This window comes from Mustela erminea, chromosome 6 (assembly GCF_009829155.1).
Source record: "Mustela erminea isolate mMusErm1 chromosome 6, mMusErm1.Pri, whole genome shotgun sequence".
In the NCBI taxonomy this organism is placed as follows: domain Eukaryota; kingdom Metazoa; phylum Chordata; class Mammalia; order Carnivora; family Mustelidae; genus Mustela; species Mustela erminea.
The window spans coordinates 7,146,307-7,165,198 of NC_045619.1; the positions used below are offsets into that span (position 1 = coordinate 7,146,307).

Sequence of the window (18,892 nt, forward strand, 5' to 3'; positions counted from 1 at the left end):
CACGGCGGGGCCCCACCCGGGGCGGGCCGGGGGCGCGCGAGCGCGCCTGCGCGGAGCCGGCGCTCGCCTTCTCCGGCCTCGAGGTGATCGGGGAGCCAGAGGTGACAAGTAGAAGGTTTATGTGGCGCTAGGCTTCTTTCCCCGGCCTACCGGCCTCTCCTCGCCTCCCCTTCCTCCCGCTCAGCGTGCCCAGACCCCCGTTTCCCCTTCGGCCTCCCTTCGACGTTAGCATCCCCAGCCGAGGCAGGGGGCGCTCGGAAGACTCGAGCCAACCTGAGTTAGTGAATAAAGGAGCGAAACCTCTTCCAAGCTCGCGCCATCCCTCTAGCTCCCGGTCCCGCCAAGGATGATAACTGGGGCGGTGCGAGAGCCATGCGGGTGGTCGGCCAGTCACACGCGCAGACCTGGAGGGACTCGCCGAGGTGGCCCCGGGGGACGCGCCGGACGACCCGCGCTGGGGCAGGTGCAGGGCCCAAGGGAGCTGGGGGAGGGAGTTCCCCTCCCCGCGACATCCATTCACCTCACACATTTAAAGTGACCCATCCGGTTCCAGTCCAGGACCTGCCCTCCCGCAGCTCGCTGTCTACCTGGGGAAACATTGTACCCCACGAGCACGCTTTCAGAGTGGTTTGGGGCATGAAGAAAATAAATGGCACGGCGCCGTGCTGGGGCGGGGAGGCGGGCATCATCAGACCGGCTAAAGGCGGCCTTGCTGGCATTTGGGCTGGGATCTGAGTGAGAAGAGGCCGGCCACAGGAGGGCTGGCGGAAGGGAGGGGGTCCCCGGGAACGCCGGGTGGGCAGGGGGCACAAGGGACCGCGCGGCGCGAGGGGTTAAGCCGCCCCGCGGGCTGCGAAGTAGTCCCGGCCCGGCGCCCGGCCCCGCCCCTGCAGGGCGGAGGGACGCATCACGCAGGGGTGGGGAAGCAGGATCCGTGCGCAGGGTTGCTAAGGGTGAAACTTTTCATTGACTTTGCTCACTTCGGGCCGGGGCGCGGGAAGGTGCGGGTCCTCGCCGGAGAGAAGCGAGTGGTTTGGGCGACGCGGGGCCAGAAGGGCAGGACCGCCCGAGACACGAGCCGCCCTCCGGTCCGACATCCCCGCGTCGTCGCCGCCGGCCGGCCGGCCCGCCCGCCCGCCTTCCGTCCCCTCTCCACCGAGCCTGACCTCCAAAAAGCTGAAAGAATTAGAATTGAGAGTCATAGCCCCAAACTCCCTCACTTGCCCCCCAACCCTCAACGAAGAAAAGGACCCATCAGCCTCCTGCCCAGCAGCGCCCAGAAAGGAAGAGCGACGTCCGCCCCGCGCCCAGGACCACCCTGGAGGGAGAAGCCGCCCAGCCACCGCGGAGACCCGAGTGAGTGAGCGGGGGGCGTGCGGGCGGCGGGGACCCCTGAGACGCCTTCTCCCACCCCCGTCCCACTCCTGCGCTTTGCTTTGCTGCACGTTGCTGTCGTGCCCCCACCCCGAGGACTGGCTAACATTTTCCTTTCCCCTTCCATCTCCCCTGTAGAACACCCCTCTTTCCCCGGTGTTCCTCTCCGCTCGGTGTTCTGAGTGTGGCCCCCTCCTGGGTGGGGTGCATTTCCTCCCCTCTCCGCCCCCCTCGTATCGTAGAGACTCGCTAGATTTTTTCTTGTACCACCTTCAAAAGATAACTTCCATCACCACGAAATAAATCAGAGGAAGGAAGGGGATCCAGGCCTTGTTTTTTGCTTCTTTTCCCGTGTGCTGGGAAGGGGGTGGTGATAATTAATAGGGCTTATTTCTGGCCCTGTGGAGCTGAGAGATAGAAGGTAGACATCCTCTTTTGGACCGGTCAGTGGTGACTGTCCTCCGGCGGCTGAACCAGAATTTACCGTTTTGGCTTTAGTATTTTAAGGGAAAACTGTGCGGGGGGCGGGGGAAAGTGCCTTTACGGCAATACCAGTGAGTGGATTCTGGTTGATCCCGGGGAGATGCCTGGGAGGAAGAGCCCTACTTCCAAGCTCGTTCTCGTCCTGCCCAGAGGATGGACTGTGCCCTTGACCAGAGAGGGAGGGGAGGAAGGAGCAGAAGGAGGAGGGGCAGCTGGCTGGCCTTTTCCCACCCCGCAGAGGAACCAGAACACTACACAGCCGGCTTCAGCTTGGGCCAGCGGAGGGGGTCTCGGGTGCCTTGCTCAGTGTCTAACATTTCTTCTTCTCCTTCCTATCCACCCTCCCTTGGGAGTGACCCCCTCATCCTTGGTTTTCCAGCAGAAAAACACTCCTATTGCTTTCTTGGGCGCCTGTCCCATCCCCCTCTTAAGCAGTGGGGGAAAGAAGCTTGTGTGGGAGGAAGGATTAGGGAGGTTTAACACCGTGTAGGGGAGCTTTGCTGAGGATCTGGTAAGTCTGGTCATAGAGCAGGCCTTGCAATGGGAGGAGACTCACAAACAATTTCAAGAATTAGAATATGTGGTTCGGGTGTCAGAGGCACAGTTTTTCCTTCCCTCGCCGGAACCTTTTCCCATTTCCCTAGCTGGGTCTAGTTACTTGGACTTGGATTAGAAGAGGGGTGAGGCTTGGGCCCTGCTGGCTTTGGGCCTTCTGATTTTTGGCCCGGCCCCTCTCCGCAGCTTAACTGGGAATTTCTTTGGCCGAGAGGAGTGAAGAACTGGGTTTAGTTCCTGCCTTTTCTGGCTGTCGGGGTGCTGGAGCTGAGCCCGCCGGGCATTAAGTGAAAAGGCTTTTTTCCTCTTTGAATTCACCGTCCCTACAGCAACTCCAGCCGGAGACCACCCAGCCCAAGGAATACAGATTAAGCGGCAGGGGCGGGGTGGGAATGGGGGGCGGTGGTGTGACCTTTATCTGTCCCAGCCCACCGTGTTCACCCAGAAAAAACTCATTAGATGGAGATGCTTAATTGAACAGTCAAGGGAGGCTGTGAAAGGGGGGAGGGGGCAGTTCTGCCTTTCTTGAGACCAAGACGTGAATACGGTGGGGTGGTACAATTCGGGGAGTAGGCCTTATGGGTAAATTTATATAAAATGTATTAGGCGGTGGGCGGAGGGGGGGCGTCCACCACAGCGCGCATGTGCATCGGAAACTTTTCCTCGGTCCTTCGGACCTCGGCCAGCTCCCCTTACCAGGCATGCGTAATTCGCTGGCTGAACCTTCGCAAAGCGCGCAGGGAAGTGTAGTTTGCAGAGAAAGTAGGTCACTTGCTCCGATTTGAGCGTGAGGTGTCGGAAAACTACAGTTCCCAGCGTGCAGAGCGTGCCTTCGCTGCCGGCCTGCGTTGGAGTTCAGTGAAGTCTTCCTGGCTTCACAGGAATCGAGTGCCCCAGAAAGGGCCTTCTTAGTCAGAAGAGTTGGGCTTGCCTGGTCCATGTTTGAGGGACGTGGTCGAGACTTGAAGGGTGTTGCGGTCCGTCCGCACAAGTCCTGGAAGGCCGTCAAGCGTACCCGCTGGTGTGGGTCTCTGCCTCTGACACTGGCGGGGTGGGGCCTGGTGCTCCCACCTGGTTCTCACTCCCTGCGATCCGGTTTGCGACACCTGGTGGCCTTGTCAAAATTAAGGACCCCTTCACCCGACTCCTCTTGCCGGACTCACTTGATTCTGATAGTGCTTGGTTGTAGGATCATTGGATGTTAAGACTTGAGGTGCCTGAATATTTTTATAGGTATACATGGTTTGGGACCCGAGGAGTTCCTTCACCATTATCCCTCCTCCCCCCCCCTTTTTTTTTAAAAAAGATTTTATTTATTTATTTGTCAGAGAGAGAGCGAGCAAGAGCGAGCACCGGCAGACAGAGTGGAAGGCAGAGTCAGAGGGAGAAGCAGGCTCCCTGCGGAGCAAGGAGCCCGATGTGGGACTCGATCCCAGGACGCTGGGATCATGACCTAAGCCGAAGACAGCTGCTTAACCAACTGAGCCACCCAGGCGTCCCTCCTTTTCCCCTTTAAAACACTGATTTTCTTCTTAAAAAACCTTCCTTCGCATTTTTGTCATAAGCTCTTTCTGGAAACTCCATTACCATATCATTGACTGCAGCAACCACTTTTCTTACCCCATTTTTGTCCTTCTCTTAAGCACTCTTTAAAACACAAGTCAGCACAAGGGATCTGAATCCCACATTAATTTTGCTGTTGGGAATAAAAAGTGAAGGAGGATTGGATTCTAATGAAATTGGACAGAACTGACCTTTGCAACTTTTTGATACATTAACAAAAGGTAGATGTTGCTGTTGTTAAACACTTTCCTGTCTTTGATGTGTTTGGGGACGGGGGTTGTTTGGTTCCTCTTGTTCTTGTTTTTACTTTTTGCCACCTTTCTGGCCTTTTGCACCTGAGCCAGGGTTGGAGAAGATCTTAGAGTTCTCTCTTCCCTCTTTTTTTTTTTTTTTTTTTTTAAAGATTTTATTTATTTATTTGACAGAGAGAGATCACAGTAGACAGAGAGGCAGGCAGAGAGAGACAGAGGGAAGCAGGCTCCCTGCTGAGCAGAGAGCCCGATGTGGGACTCGATCCCAGGACCCTGAGATCATGACCTGAGCCGAAGGCAGCGGCTTAATCCACTGAGCCACCCAGGTGCCCCTCTCTCTTCCCTCTTAACTTGAATTTATTTCTTATTTGTACTGAAGAGTAGTTACTACTAAGCTTTCTAATCTTACCACATTCTATGAATATTTTATATATGAGTGTAGAATTTGTCCACAACCTTAAAAAAAAAAAAAAGATGAACAAACTCATCCGAGTGGTCACTCCTACTTTAGTTAAAGACAAGACAGCACCAGTCCTTTAATCCTCTGTTCCATAAGCTTCTTGAAGTCAAAATTAGAGCCTGAGCTGATAGAGCAGAAAATCTCATTCTGGTTGTCCAGCATTTTTGAAAGGTTCCACCCCACAGCCATCTGGCCGGGCCTGTTCTCCAATTAAAGAGGCAAAGATGGCATTATATGCTTCCTTATTTGTGTGGCAGCATCACTGAGGTAGAAATTGGTGTGCAGCCTTGGTTGCTTATGCTGCAGAAAATGGTTAGCTAGGCAGGGCTGATGACAGTGGTTCTATTGTATTTTGGGGTGGGAGGCTTATTTCCCAATGACTTTGGCCTGCATTTTAAAATGCTCCCATTTTGAAAAGGAAAAAAAAAAAAAAAAGGAGAGAGGGAAACAAGCCCTAAGAGACTTAATGATAAGAGAACAAACTGAGGGTTGACGGAGGGAGGTGGGGGGTGGGCTAGATGGGTGATGAGGAGGGGGGAGGGCACCTGTGGTGGTGAGCACTGGGTATTGTATGTAAGTGATGAGCCACCGAATTCTACTCCAGAAACCAATACTGCACTGTATGTTAACTAAGGAAAACCTAATTTTAAAAAAATAGATAAATAAAAATGCTTCCATTTGAGGCTGAACACTTCAGGGGAGGTTGGCTGGTAAGGCATGTATACAGCAAAGGTTGAGGAGGCCTAGAAAGGTATAGGAGCCCCTTAGTGTGAGTGATATACCAAGAGGCCATGTGGTACTTTGGGGAAGTGTCATGTCATATTTAAGTCCATTTTACTTTTCAAAAACACTTTGAAAACATTGTCTTTAACTCCAGGCCCATCTTGGGGAATTAGTGCCAACTTTCTTCACAACTTTTTCATCTTCTCCATGTTGGACACCTCCGGAGGGCTGCTGTGGCCCTTGTAGACTTCCTCTTGGGGGAGGCTTGTAGCCCTGGTGGCCAGCCTTGCATCTGGCGATGAACCCAATCCTTATAAACAGAAAGCCCCCTATCTTTTTTTTTTTTTTTTTTTTTATAAAGAAAGCCCCCTATCTTTACCATTTTTTTTTTCTCTCTCTTTAAACCTTCTGGAATTGATCTGTGTTCATGGCCTCTCTGTTGAATCCCCATGTGACCCTCTGCTCTGATATTCACCCAAGAGAGCTTTGCCCAGGGATCCAGTCCTAACAGTACCCCTAGGAGCCATGGCCCCAGTCCAGAGAATTATAAGGAAATGAGCTGAGCCAGTACTCAAAAAAGGTACTCAAGACCCCCAAGCCTCAAATTAGCCCCTGAATACTCTGTGCAGGACCCAGAAGGGATTTTAATGAAAATCCAGCTCCAAATCTGTTACAGGACAGAAGAGGCCCTTGATGGATCATGAATTAGTCTTGTCTCTTCGCTGAGCTCAGCAGCACTTTCCCACCCGGAGGCCTGGGAGCAAATTCCGGCCCCGCTGACCCTTGAAGGGGGTCCTTCTCAGTCTTCCCACCGCATGACCCTGGAGCTGCCTTTTGGAGAAAGTGATCACTGGCTCTCAGGACTTTACAGATCATCTTCCTGAGACATGAGGCTGGCCCAGACCTCAGGAGTAAACCTTTTTGACCTCTGTGGGAGCCGGCTGTGAGAGAATCCCAAAATAACAATCTGAGTGTTTATCTTGGGCTGTCTCCTCTCCGGGGATCTCCAAGCACTTGAGAAGTCTGATCTGGTGCCAAGGACAGGTGGTCAGACGGTCCCCAGGAGACTGAGTGGTGATGAGTCCCCAGCTGGAGGCTGTAGAGTGGTGGAAAATTTCTTCTCTTTGCCCCCTCATCACCTACCTCCTAGCCAAAAGCCAGAGAGTCCCTCAGGCCGCACCAGTGCTGCGCCTAAGGACTTTTCAGCCTACGGGGTCCTTGCCTCCATTCCATTTCCTCTGTTTCCCTGAAACAGCCCCTGGTCAGCGGTCCCTTTTGGCCCACACCTCTGGTTGTAACAGGTCTTCTTGGGGATCGTGTTCTCCGTTCTTGAAGGCTGCCTGGAGGGAAAGGCACCCTCTGGTCACACTGTGTTCTTACATCAGTTCTGCAAACCCAGAGTGAGCCAGAGAGCACAGAAGCGACGGGGCCCAGGATGACAGACTGGATGTGACGAGAGCCGGAGCCCCCAGTGAAAAGTTGGCAGTGCTGCTTCCTGTTCAGTGATCCATAGCCCTTTCCGCTTAAGGAGAAAAACTAAGGACTTTGAACTTATATCTTGGCCTGTGACCATTCGAGATCACGACTTCACTAAGACATCATGGAGATTAGTTAGCAAGAGCTTCCCCTTCTCCAACTGAATTAGGGTCTTGTTTTTTGTGTGTGTTTTGTTTTGTTTTTGCTTTTTTGTTGTTGTTGTTGTTGTTATTTTTTTGATAGTAGTTGTATAGTGACTTGAATTCTCAAAACAGTGGAAACCACAGCACTCCTGTTTCTTTAGAATTCCTTACAAAACCATAGCTCATCTTATCAAGTGTCTTCTACATAGCAGGTTTGCTGTGAGCCAGTTTACATCCTTGAGCTAACTTACTCTTCATGGTAACCTTATGTCACTGATGAGATTAAGGCTCAGAAGAAAGTGGTGAGCCCTCAGCCACACAAGCAAGCCAGTCACTAGTGGAGCAGAAAAGGGGCCCTGAGTCTGCGTGATCTAAAGTTGGTGCTTTGCTATCCTTTGCCATGACCCCCCACCCCACTCCCAGCCCCGCCTGGCTTTCTGCACATCTACTCATAATGCCCTTTGTTCTCGGTTCACAGAGCTGTCTGGACCCCGAGCCTGCCTACCTTCCATCACCTGCCACTGACCTCGGCTTGCATACACGTGCCCGGAGCTGATCTGCCGCCTCGGAGGGGACCATGCAGCTGGAGATCAAAGTGGCCCTGAACTTTATCATCTCCTACTTGTACAACAAGCTGCCCCGGCGCCGGGCAGACCTGTTCGGGGAGGAGCTGGAGCGGCTCCTGAAAAAGAAATACGAAGGCCACTGGTACCCTGACAAGCCCCTGAAGGGCTCTGGCTTCCGCTGTGTTCACATCGGGGAGCTCGTGGACCCCGTGGTGGAGCTGGCGGCCCGGCGGAGTGGCCTGGCCGTGGAGGATGTGCGGGCCAACGTGCCCGAGGAGCTGAGTGTCTGGATTGACCCGTTCGAAGTGTCCTACCAGATCGGCGAGAAGGGGGCAGTGAAAGTGCTGTACCTGGATGACAGCGAGGGCTGTGTCGCCCCAGAGCTGGACAAGGAGTTCAAGAGCAGTTTCAACCCCGACGCGCAGGTCTTCGTGCCCATCGGCAGCCAGGACAGCTCCTTGTCCAACTCCCCGTCGCCGTCGCTTGGCCAGTCGCCCAGCCCCACCTTCATCCCCCGCTCTGCCCAGCCCATCACCTTCACCACCGCCTCCTTCGCGGCCACCAAGTTTGGCTCCACCAAGATGAAGAAGGGGGGAGGTGCCGCGAGCAGCGGGGGGGTGACGGGCGGTGGGGCCAGCGGCCCCCAGCCTCCCCAGCCGCAGCCCCGCCTGGCCCGCTCCCCCACCAGCAGCCTGCTGAAGCACAAGAGCCTGTCTCTGTCCCTGCACTCGCTGAACTTCATGGCGGCCACCCCGGGCCCTCAGTCCCAGCTCTCGCCCAATGCCAAGGAGTTCGTGTACAACGGCGGGGGCTCCCCTAGCCTCTTCTTCGATGGGGCCGACAGCGGGGCCAGCGGGGCCGGCTCCTGCAACAGCAGCAGCTTCGACGTGGCGCAGGTGTTTGGGGGCGGTGCCAACAGCCTCTTCCTGGAGAAGACGCCCTTCGTGGAAGGCCTCAGCTACAACCTGAACACCATGCAGTATCCCAGCCAGCCCTTCCAGCCCGTCGTGCTGGCCAACTGACCGCCCGCGACCACGGAAAAGAGAAAGGAAAAGAAAGGCCAAAAAAAGAGGAAAAGAAAAATACACAAAAAGATTCCCAGTCTTCTCACTCTGGCTTCTAGGAAAAAAAAAAGATCCAGCCCAGGCATGGAGTGGGAGGGGGCTCCTGAAGCAACCCCCTGCTGTCTCCCTGCCTGCCTCTGATTTATTTGGTTGGTTTGGGTTTTATATTTTTTCTTTTTCTTTTTTCTTTATTTCTTTCTTTCTTTCTTTTTTTTTTTTTTTTTACGTGTAGTTTTCTATATAACATCTTTAATTAGCGGCTTCCTGTGCTAAGAATGGTCCAGATGTGAATTGCTGCTCCCCGCTCCCTCCCTCCCTCCCCTGCACACGCCTGGTTGAGGAATGGTGTGTCCACGCTCACAGGGAAGGAAGAGCCACCGCTGGGGCCTGACCCTGCCCGCAGCAGGGAGAGGTTGCCCTGTGTCACTGCCTCTGTCCCCCAGCTCTGCTTTCACTCAAAGCCATCCAACCTCAGCAGGCCTTCTGGGCCCTGCCACCCAAATAGGTCTGACCCCAGCCCCCGCTCCGTCTCAGGCCTGAGCTGCGGGGAGCTGCGGGCTGTCTACTGGACGCCCTCCCGCTAGAGCGGAGTCTGTGGCTCCGGGGAGGGTAGCACTCTGTCTAGTGGAATTGCTTTCATCTCTGGCCTGTGGCCCTACACCTCCGCCGCCCCCTCCGCCACCCCCCCCCCCCCGCCCAGACCCCCACTGTGGCCCTGGGGACTCAGCCGTTGACACTTGTGGCCTCTCCTGCAGCCCCTTCTTCCCTGGGCCTGAGGTTGTGGGGAAGGAGGTGGGGCGGGTGTGTGCGAGCGCGTGCGTGGTTTGCTGTCCTGTTTTAAAGGATTCCAAGCCATGTGAACCCCCCGCCCCCAACATGATTCCAGATTGTGGGAAGTGCTTATTTATGTAGGAGGTTGGGGAACGGGCCGGGTGGGTTGTCAGTCCTTTTGTAGGGTGGGTCACGTGTTGGCTGAGCCTGAGACACTCCCAGGGGAAAATACTGCAGAAGGAACTGGTTTCCAGACTGCGGAGGGATCTGCACTTTTATTTTTGACCAAAAAAGGGGGGAGATAGCTGTGATGGGCTGAGGGAATACCAGCCTACCAGCCCCTGATGCCTAAGACAAGTCCCCGGACTCAGATCCTCCTGTTTCGTGACCTTTACCCAGGGTGGGAGTTTGGGGTCATCGCCTCGAGTGGGCAGTCCTGAGCCTTGAACTGAGACTTCTTAGTCCTTTGTTTGTAGATGTGATTTTAGTATGTTTCTGCCCCTGCCTGCGTGAGAACTTCTCGGTACCTCTTGCCCTCCCCGCACTGCCCGACCCGACCCCGCTGGGCCTCCTGCTGTGAGGAGCGGTCTCGGGCAGGCCCGCTTGGGCAGGTGGTTGGGCCATTGCAGGTGGCATGCGTGGCTTATGGGAGCGCAGCGGCTCCCGTGTCTGCCAAGAGAAAAGTTTCTCCCACCTGACCCCCGTGAGCCAGCTTCCACGCATGCCGTGATGCTTTGGCTGGTGGGCCACGTGGCATCAGGGCCCTCCATCAACCAAAAAGTACCAAAGCCCTCGGCACCCCACCCCACCCTCCTCAGTGTCCCCAAGTGGGGCGACCGCCGTGGCAGTGGGTCCTGCCCAGACAGACACTGCCAGTCTCCTCCCCCTGCAATGGGCACCAGCTCTACCTCCCCCAGAGGGGCAACGCCCTGGCTCCTCAGCCCAGTATCCTCTGTCCCCTAGGTTTCTCAGGGGCCAGCCCAGTCCGGGCTTCCCTCTCCCTAGCCCTCTGCTCCCACACAGGTGACAGGCCCAGGCAGATGGCTGCTCTCTGGGAAAGGTTGGATGCTGCCTTATTTATGCCCTCTTCCGGCCCCCTTTCCCTTACACTCAAGGACACAGGTACCCACCACCCCCGGTCGGCTTGTTTCTCACCACATCTAGGGAGAGGGGAGACCAACCCCTTAGTGTCTTTTGAAATACGAAGAAAAATGTATGTTCAGGAGCATGACTCCCGTGCTGGACTCTTGGGCCCAGTTCAGTCTGTCTCGTCTCAAATCTAGGCATTTTTGCTTCAATTTTATTTTTTTTAAGGAAACAAAAACAAAAACCTGCACTAATTTACCTGGTTTCGTAGGAAAACTTTTTTTTTATTTTTTACATTTTTTGGTGTCCGTTTGTATTGAATAATTTGCTACATTTGTAAAATGTAAGAGGTATATATAATATATGTATATTTCTAACGTAAAAAAAACGTAATTTTTTTCTTTTCGAGATTTTTTCTTAAAAAGAGGAGAGAAACAGATATTTTTTCAGGAAAAACAAACTTTAAAATAAAAAAATAGGAGAATTAAACCTATTTCTCCCCTTTCCCTATCCTCTCTCTGTCTGCCCCTCTTTCCCAGGAACAAATCAAAAGGTGGACCGTCTTGTAAAGAATGTAAACTTTTAGTCCGGAATGATGTATTTTTCTCAATGCAGTGAGCTACAGATTCTCTAGTTTGACCCCTAGGGATGGGAAGGAGGGCATTGAGGCAACGTGGAGAGGAGCTTGGGGGAGCAGGGTAATGAACTTGTTTTCTTTAGTGAAGGAGGAATACAATCAGGCGTTTTGTATTCAGAATGTTGTGCAATATTTTGGAATGGGACATTGGTGTGTTTAGAGATTTAGTTTAAAAACAAAACAAAAAGATTGATCAAATCTGTACAGTTTATATTGTTCCAGATTTTTTTAAGTTTGTATTAAAAGCATGATATATAATAGCCTGCTGCCTGCTCCCGGCTGGTTTGACTTGGGGCCCCTGTCAGCTTCCAGAGACCGTTGGTCGTCCACACCTCCCGCCTCGGGGTGCCTCGGGGTGCCCTGGGCCTCTTTTACCCCCTATCGTGTCATCCCAGGACACAGAGTCCCCACTTGGAGGGGTTCCTTTTCACCCTGGAAACCGGTTCCCCGAGGTTGGGAACTGCCCAAGCTCCCTCTGCTGATAGGCTGGGGAGCCAGTACCGGAGCCGAGCCTTGCGATCTCTTCCTGGCTTTTTTAGGAATGGCCTGTTCTTGGGAGGCCGAGGGAGGAACCAGCCTCCCTCCTGCTCTACATCTAGGGTTTTACCTCCCCCAGACTGCTACCCCCTCGGAAGTGGGTAAGGACGAGAAGAGCCCGCCCAAATCAGGTTCTGTCCCCAAACCCTTGGGCTTGGATTCTCGGCCCTTCTCTAGGCCAGGCAATTGCAGAGCTGCCATAGGGGCAGGAGGGCCTGCGTGGGGTTGGGGAAGAGCTCAGCCGCCTGCCTCTTGCAGGGCCCATCACTGGGGAAACTACTCAGGGGTACCTTATCCCTGGCCGTGGTTCACATCAGCCCTGCGGGCCCCCAGGTTGAAGAGGGCGGAATCTCCTTTCCCCCCATGGCAACCTGGTGACAGAGGTGTTACCTCCGGCCTACAACTGAGAACGGGGCTCCAAGTCTGGATGCACAAGACTAACTGGGGAAGCTGAGCTTTCGGATGGGACATTCTCACCTACAGAGCGGTGGCAGCTGCTGGAAAAGAGTACCGCTGCCCTGGAGGGGGGTGGGAGGGCTGCCTTGCCACCCCCAGCCTGGCACAGGGGGCTGGTGGCTCTTCTGGGCTGTCAGTGGCTCTCATTTCCCAAACAGGCCAACACTGACCCCTCCCCAGACAGGAGTGTGAACGAGGCCTAGAAGCTCTCAGGCCAGGCCTCCAACCTCTGCACAGGGTCCCAGGAACTCTTGAAGCTGGGCCCCCCTACCCCCCTCCTCCCATAAGCCACTTCCCCACAGAGCACATCAAGCAGGAGTCCCCTGCCCAGGATGCTCAAGCCTCTGTCTGATGCACGTAAGGCCACTCCCAGGGTTCTCCCCTTCCCCTGTCCTGCGAGGGAGAAGCATAGCCTGTCCCTGTGACCCTGTGGACAGGCTGCCAGCCTACCTGTGGGACCCAGGGCCCGGCTCACACTGGCTCTTACTTATGCTAACAGAAACGAAGTACCCAGCACAGGTCCTGTCACAACAGGTGCCCAAGGGGACCCATTCCCACTCCCTGTGCACGTTCTGGAGAGCTCTGCCCTGAGAGGCCCCTGCCCTACCAGAAGAAGAAAGAGCATTCTAGTAGACTCCGCTCCTCAGGAAAAAGTCTCATTTACTCACTCGACAAATCCTCCATGAACACCCCGGTCTGCCCTGGGAGCACAGGTGAGATGGCCATTACAGAACAGGCGTGCACGGGGGGCCTGAGGACCCGGGGATCAGGAGTTAGAGCACAGGTTAGCCAGGCGCCCCCCAAGGGGAGCCATCGTGGGGGAGACTCCTCTACACCCTGAGAAGACGCGGGCTCCAATCCCACCTCAAGCAAACCACTTCACCTATTCTGGATCCTCTGTCCCTCCCTTCTAAAACGGGGATAATAATTGCACTACTTGTGAAAATAATGAAACAAGGAGTGGAAAGTGGTGTGCACAGCGACCGGCCCAGAGTGAACAAGTGTCACCTTCACCAGGGCGGTTCCTGTCTATCCTCAGACACCACCCGCCCGCCGGCTCCCAGAGGCCTCCGCGCATCAGCAAACACGCCGAAACCCAACCCCGCCACAGCAGGCCCAGGCTGGGCAGCAAAAGGAAACTCCATCCTCGGAGCAGGGACTAGGCTGGCCGCTGCTCCGCCCTCTGCCAAGGTGGGAAGCGGCTTGTCCCCCAGCACTGCCCCCCACCCAGTGCCACAAAGTATGCTCATTGCCTCTTGTCCCCTGCAGGGGCCCAGCCTTGGGCCTTGGGATGGGACCGGTCCTCGACCCGCGTCCCGAAACCTCCTGGCAGTTTCCCTCTGGAGAGCAGACGGGCGGGTTGGTGTGAGTCATGGCGGCAGGAGAACCCTGCTTGGTGGGTCACCGCCTGCCTGACTCAGGGCCTGCCCGCAGGCCAAGGGGATGCCACTGGCTGGTCCTCTGAGTGAGTCAGGGGCGGAGGGGCACACTCTCACCCTCCCTCCTCCTCCCCTTGGGCCTGGCCAGTTTGGCCAAGTCCTTCCTGGGCAGGGCCAAAGGACAGGCTGGAACCAGCCGGGAAGTCTCCAAGCCCCTGGGCTATAGGAACTTACTGATCTCCCGGTTTTTAATTTGGGGGATGTCCCTGCCAGCAGGAGAAGTGGGCTCCTGGTCCTGTGTAACCCTGAACACCTCTCTTCCCTCTTGACATCTGTCCCACTTGTACAACAAGGGATAGCTGTGGGGTGGGGGGGCTGGCCAGCTAAACCACCCCCTGGGCCAACACCTCTTCCTGTCACAGTGGCTCCCAAGATGTAATGAGGACCCTGTGCTGTAGCACCTTTCCCAAGGAGGGGAGGGAAGAGTAATGGGCTAGGTCCTGGCCAGGACCACACGGCTACTGGCTGAAACACCCCCAACCCCTGTGCAAGGCACAAGGACCCAATCAGAATACTGCTGGGATGTGGCAGGCTGAGCAAGGAGAAGGGCTGCGGGGAAGAGGCCCGGGACCGCCACTCAGACAACCGGGTCCTCTGGCTACCTCTGCCCTGATGGGCTCTACTCAACATTCACTATTCACCACACAACATGGAGCCCACAGACATGCTGGACACTGTTCCCAGAATGAGGGAAATAAGGGTGAACAGCAGGGGATCAATCCCTGCTCCCCCAAAGACCATGTTCTATTAACCACAAATAAATGAGAAAATGTCAGACCTTGAGGACAGGCCATGAAGACAATCCCAGCCAGCAATGGTAGCTAGTGACCTTTAGATTGGTCAGGGGAAAAAGGGGCCTTCCCCAGCAGGGAGCTCTCAACCTAAGATTTGAATTACAAGAGGATTAGCAGAGTGAGCCAAAGAGAGGTCAGCCCCTTCCCAGCGCAGAAACAGGCCTTTCCTTTAGGGAACCAAAAGGCCGCAGTATGCAAGGCCAAGTAGCTCAAGATCAGGTCAAGAGGTCCTCAGGGCCACCCCACGGGCCCTGGAGCCCAGATGGGGAGTTGGGATATTATCTTAAATATGAGATTTGGGGCGCCTGGGTGGCTCAGTGGGTTAAGCCTCTGCCTTCAGTTCAGGTTGTGGTCTCAGGGTCCTGGGATGGAGCCCCACATCGGGCTCTCTGCTCAGCAGGGGGCCTGCTTTCCCCTCTCTCTGCCTGCCTCTCTGCCTCCTTGTGATCTCTCTGTCAAATAAATAAAATCTTTAAAAAAAATATATGAAATTTAAGTCTCTCGCCCCCAGGTTGCCCCATCTGTATCTAGCAGAGGGAGTGAGACACTGTTCTCTCACACCATCAACAAACCTTCCCGGAGCCCATCCTTCGTGCCAGGCTCTGAGCTGGACACGGATGAAAGGCCCGGCATGGGCTTGCCAGAGGAGGTGGGGGGATACGTCTGGTGATGGAAGACAAACCTGGTCATTATGACTTCAACCCCTTGATCAGGTTCATGCCAGAAGGAAGCCCAGGGAGACCCAAGTGCCCAGAGGAGGCTCCAGCCCGGCAAGGCCCTTCAGAGGGTTGGCAGAAGCTGGTGAGTGAGAAGTTATGGCACAAGACATGGGCCAAGTGCTCCGGTGGGTGTGGACTGGTAAGATGACACCCAGAGTGAGCACTGGGGGGCTCCAGGCTGGGGAGGTGAGGAGAGGAACAAGGCTCAGAAGAGAAGTGAGAGCCAAGGACACAGCAAGTGCAGAGGATCCCCTTCGAGAAGTCACGGAGATATCCCAAAGGCAGAAATATGCAACTAAAACTAAAACCACCTCAAAGAAAACAGAAGAGAAAATCTTTGTGATCTTGAGTTAGGCAGAGAGGTGTGAGCTCTGACTCCTGAAAAATGATCCATAAAAGAAAAAACTGTGGGTGCCTGGTGGCTCAGTGGGTTAAAGCCTCTGCCTTCCGCTCAGGTCATGATTTCAGAGTCCTGGGATCGAGCCCCACGTCGGGCTCTCTGCTCAGCAGGGAGCTTCTTCCTCCTCTCTCTCTGCCTGCCTCTCTGCCTCCTTGTGATCTCTGTCTGTCATATAAATAAATAAAATCTTTAAAAAAAAAAAAAGAAAGAAAATACTGGTACACTGAACTTCATCAAAATAAAAAAGAAATCTCCCTTAGACACTGGTTAAGAGAACAAAAAGACAAGCCACAGACTGGAAGAAAATATTTTCAAGTTATATGTATCTGATAAAAGTGTTTTATTTATTTTTATTTTTTAAAAGGTTTTATTTATTTATTTGACAGAGAGAGAGATCACAAGTAGGCAGAAAGGCAGGCAGAGAGAGAAGGAGTCAGGCTCCCCGCTGAGCAGAGAGCCCAATGGGGTGCTCGATCCCAGGACCTGAGCCGAAGGCAGAGGTTTAACCCACTGAGCCACCCAGGCGACCCTGATAAAGGTGTTTTATACAGAATCTATAAAGAACTTTCAAAACTCAATTATATCATTTTGCTATAATACAAATATCAAATCATGATGTTATACACCTGAAACTAATATAATTTTATAGGTCAAAACAAAACAAAAACAAAACAGGAATGCCTGAGTGGCTCAGTTGGTTAAGTGTCTCTCTCAGGCTCAGGTCAGGATTCCAGAGTGCTGGGATCAAATCCTGCATTGGGCTCCTTGCTCAGCGGGGAGCCTGCTTTTCCCTCTGCCTGCCGCTTCCCCACTTGTGCATGCTCTCTAACAAACAAATAAATAAAATCTTTTTTAAAAATCACTTAAAAAAATAAAATAAAAAACAAGGGGTGCCTGGGCGGCTCAGTCCTTGGGCTCAGGTCATGGTCCCAGGATCCTGGGATCAAGCTCCGCATCTGGTTTCCTGCCCAGCGAGAAGCCTGCTCCTCCCTCTCCCACTCCCCTTGCTTGTGTTCCCTCTCTCACTGTGTGTGTGTCTCTCTCTCAAATAAATAAATAAAATCTTTAAAAAAAGAAAAAAGAAAAAGAAAATAAATAACAAAACTAAACACCTCTCAATTATAACACCACAATACAAAACTGGGCAAAAGATCTGAACAGATACTTCACAGAAAAGAAACATGAATGGGGGCTCCGTCAGTTGGGCGCCCAAGTCTTGATTTCAGCTCAGATGATCTCAGATAGTGGTATCGAGCCCCATGTCAGGCTCCATGCTCGGCTTGGAGTCTTCTTAAGAGCTCTCTCTCTCCCTAGGGGGGCGTGGGTGGCCCAGCTGGTTGAGCAACGAACTCTTGGTTTCAGCTCAGGTCATGTTCTCAGGGTCATGAGATCAAGCCCCTTGTTGGGCTCTGCGCTCACTGTGGAGTCTGCTTGAGATTCTTTCCCTGTTCCTCTGCCTCTCCCCCGGCTCTTTCGGGAGAGACAGAGCACAAGCAGGGGGAGCAGCAGGCAGAGGGAGAAGCAGGCTCCCCGCTGAGCAAGAAGCCTGATGTGGGACTTGATCCCAGGATTCTGGGATCATGACACAAACCTAAGGCAGACGCTTAGCCAACTGAGCCACCCCAGTGTTCCTAAAATTAAAAAATCTTAAAAAAAAAAAAATAGAGAAGATCTCTCCCTATCCCCCCTGCCCCTCCCACGGTCTCTCTTTTTCTAAATAAATAAGTAAAATCTTTTAAAAGGTTATATGAATGGTACATAGACACATGAAAAATTGTTCATCAGTCATTAGAAAAATGCAAACTAACACCACAGTAAACACACCTATTAAAGCAGCTAAAATTTATTTATTTATTTATTTGACAGACAGAAGTCACAAGCAGGCAGAGAGGCAGGCAGAGAGAGAGGAAGGGAAGCAGGCTTCGCTGCGGAGCAGAGAGCCCGATGCGGGGCTCGATCCCAGGACCCTGGGATCATGACCTGAGCCGAAGGCAGAGGCTTTAACCCACTGAGCCACCCAGGCACCCCAAAGCAGCTAAAATTTAAAAGACTGACAATACCAAGTGTTAACGAAGATGTGGAGGAATTAGTTACTTTCATGCACTGCTGGTGGGAATGCAAAATGTTACAAAGACTTTGTAGAGTAATTCAGAATAATTCGGAAGATTCTTTAGAAGTTTAACACACAATGGGATCTAGCCATTCTATTCCTAATTATTTGTCTGTAAGAAACATGAATGTCTGTACAAAGACTTGCACACGACAGCTCACAGCAGCTTTACGCATTAGTCTCAGACGGGAAACAACCCACATGTCCTTCAAGGGGTTAGGGTCAAACAAACATAGGACATCGCGCTGTGGAACACTCCATGACAACAAAAAGAAATGAGCTTCTGATACACACAATATGAATGAATCTCAAAATATTAAAATGAGTGAAGTCAGACCGAAACAAACAAACGAAACCAACATATTATTTGAATCCATTTATAGAAAATTGTAGAAAATGCAAACTAATCATGTAGTAACAGAAAGCAGTTTAGTAGTTGCCTGGGACAGGAGAGGAGGGTAAGAGAACGGAGAAAGGAATTAAAAGTGGGAACAAGGAAACTTTGGGGGGTAATGGATATATTCTTTTTTATTCTGGTGACTAAAAGGCACAGCCAATACTTGATTGTCCATTCCACAAATATAGGTTGACCTACTACGTACAAAACCCTGTGTTCTTGGCCCTGGAGAGGCATCGGGGACAACAAAGTCCCTGCCCTCACCAGGCTCCAAGTCTCTAGGGCAAGATCAACAATACCCATGGGGCGCCAGGAGGGCTCAGTGGGTTAAGCCTCTGAGGTCATGACCTCAGGGTCCTGGGATCGAGCCCCGAATCCGGCTTTCTGCTCGGCTGGGAGCCTGCTTCCTCCTCTCTCTCTGCCTGCCTCTCTGCCTACTTGTGATCTCTCTCCCTCTGTCAAATAAAATTTTTTAAAAATCTTAAAAAAAAAAAAAAGATCAACAATATCCAATACGCAAACGAGAAGCTTGTAGTGAAATTTCCTCAGGGAAACAAAACACGGGACAAGGTAGGAACACTAGGTGGAGGAAAGTGAGGGAAAGGGGCTCTGAGCTAGGGGAGGGGCGGGGGGTGGCGTTTCGGCTAAAACCAGAGGGGTCCCCTGTGCGTCCTGCCCCTCGGGGACTGCCCTCCCCCCACCCAGTTGCTGCTGCCCGTCAGCCCCTTCCTGCTCCAAGCGGGGCAGCCTCAGCGGGCTCCCGTGGCTTTGCCAGAATCGGGCCTCCCTCTGCAGCTCAGCTTCCTTAGCCGTACAGGGTGGCTACAGGGTCGGGCCCAGCTCACGCGGGCACAGAGTGGGACAGGCCAGGCTGGCCTGAGGCCCAGA

The 18,892-nt window shown here is 53.3% G+C and overlaps 1 protein-coding gene across 1 annotated transcript; it reads left to right on the forward strand.

Moving 5' to 3' along the window:
- Positions 1 to 910: 910 nt before the first annotated feature.
- Positions 911 to 11,415, forward strand: TOB2 (transducer of ERBB2, 2). Its single transcript, XM_032346134.1, has 2 exons — positions 911 to 1,356; positions 7,507 to 11,415. The coding sequence occupies exon 2, from the start codon at positions 7,606 to 7,608 to the stop codon at positions 8,614 to 8,616; it is 1,011 nt and encodes a 336-aa protein (XP_032202025.1). The 5' UTR covers positions 911 to 1,356; positions 7,507 to 7,605; the 3' UTR covers positions 8,617 to 11,415.
- The last annotated feature ends 7,477 nt before the right edge of the window (positions 11,416 to 18,892 follow it).

What these genes read in the sequence shown, in the direction of transcription:
- TOB2 (XM_032346134.1), top strand. Translation starts at nt 7,606, where the DNA reads ATGCAGCTGGAGATCAAAGTGGCCCTGAACTTTATCATCTCCTACTTG.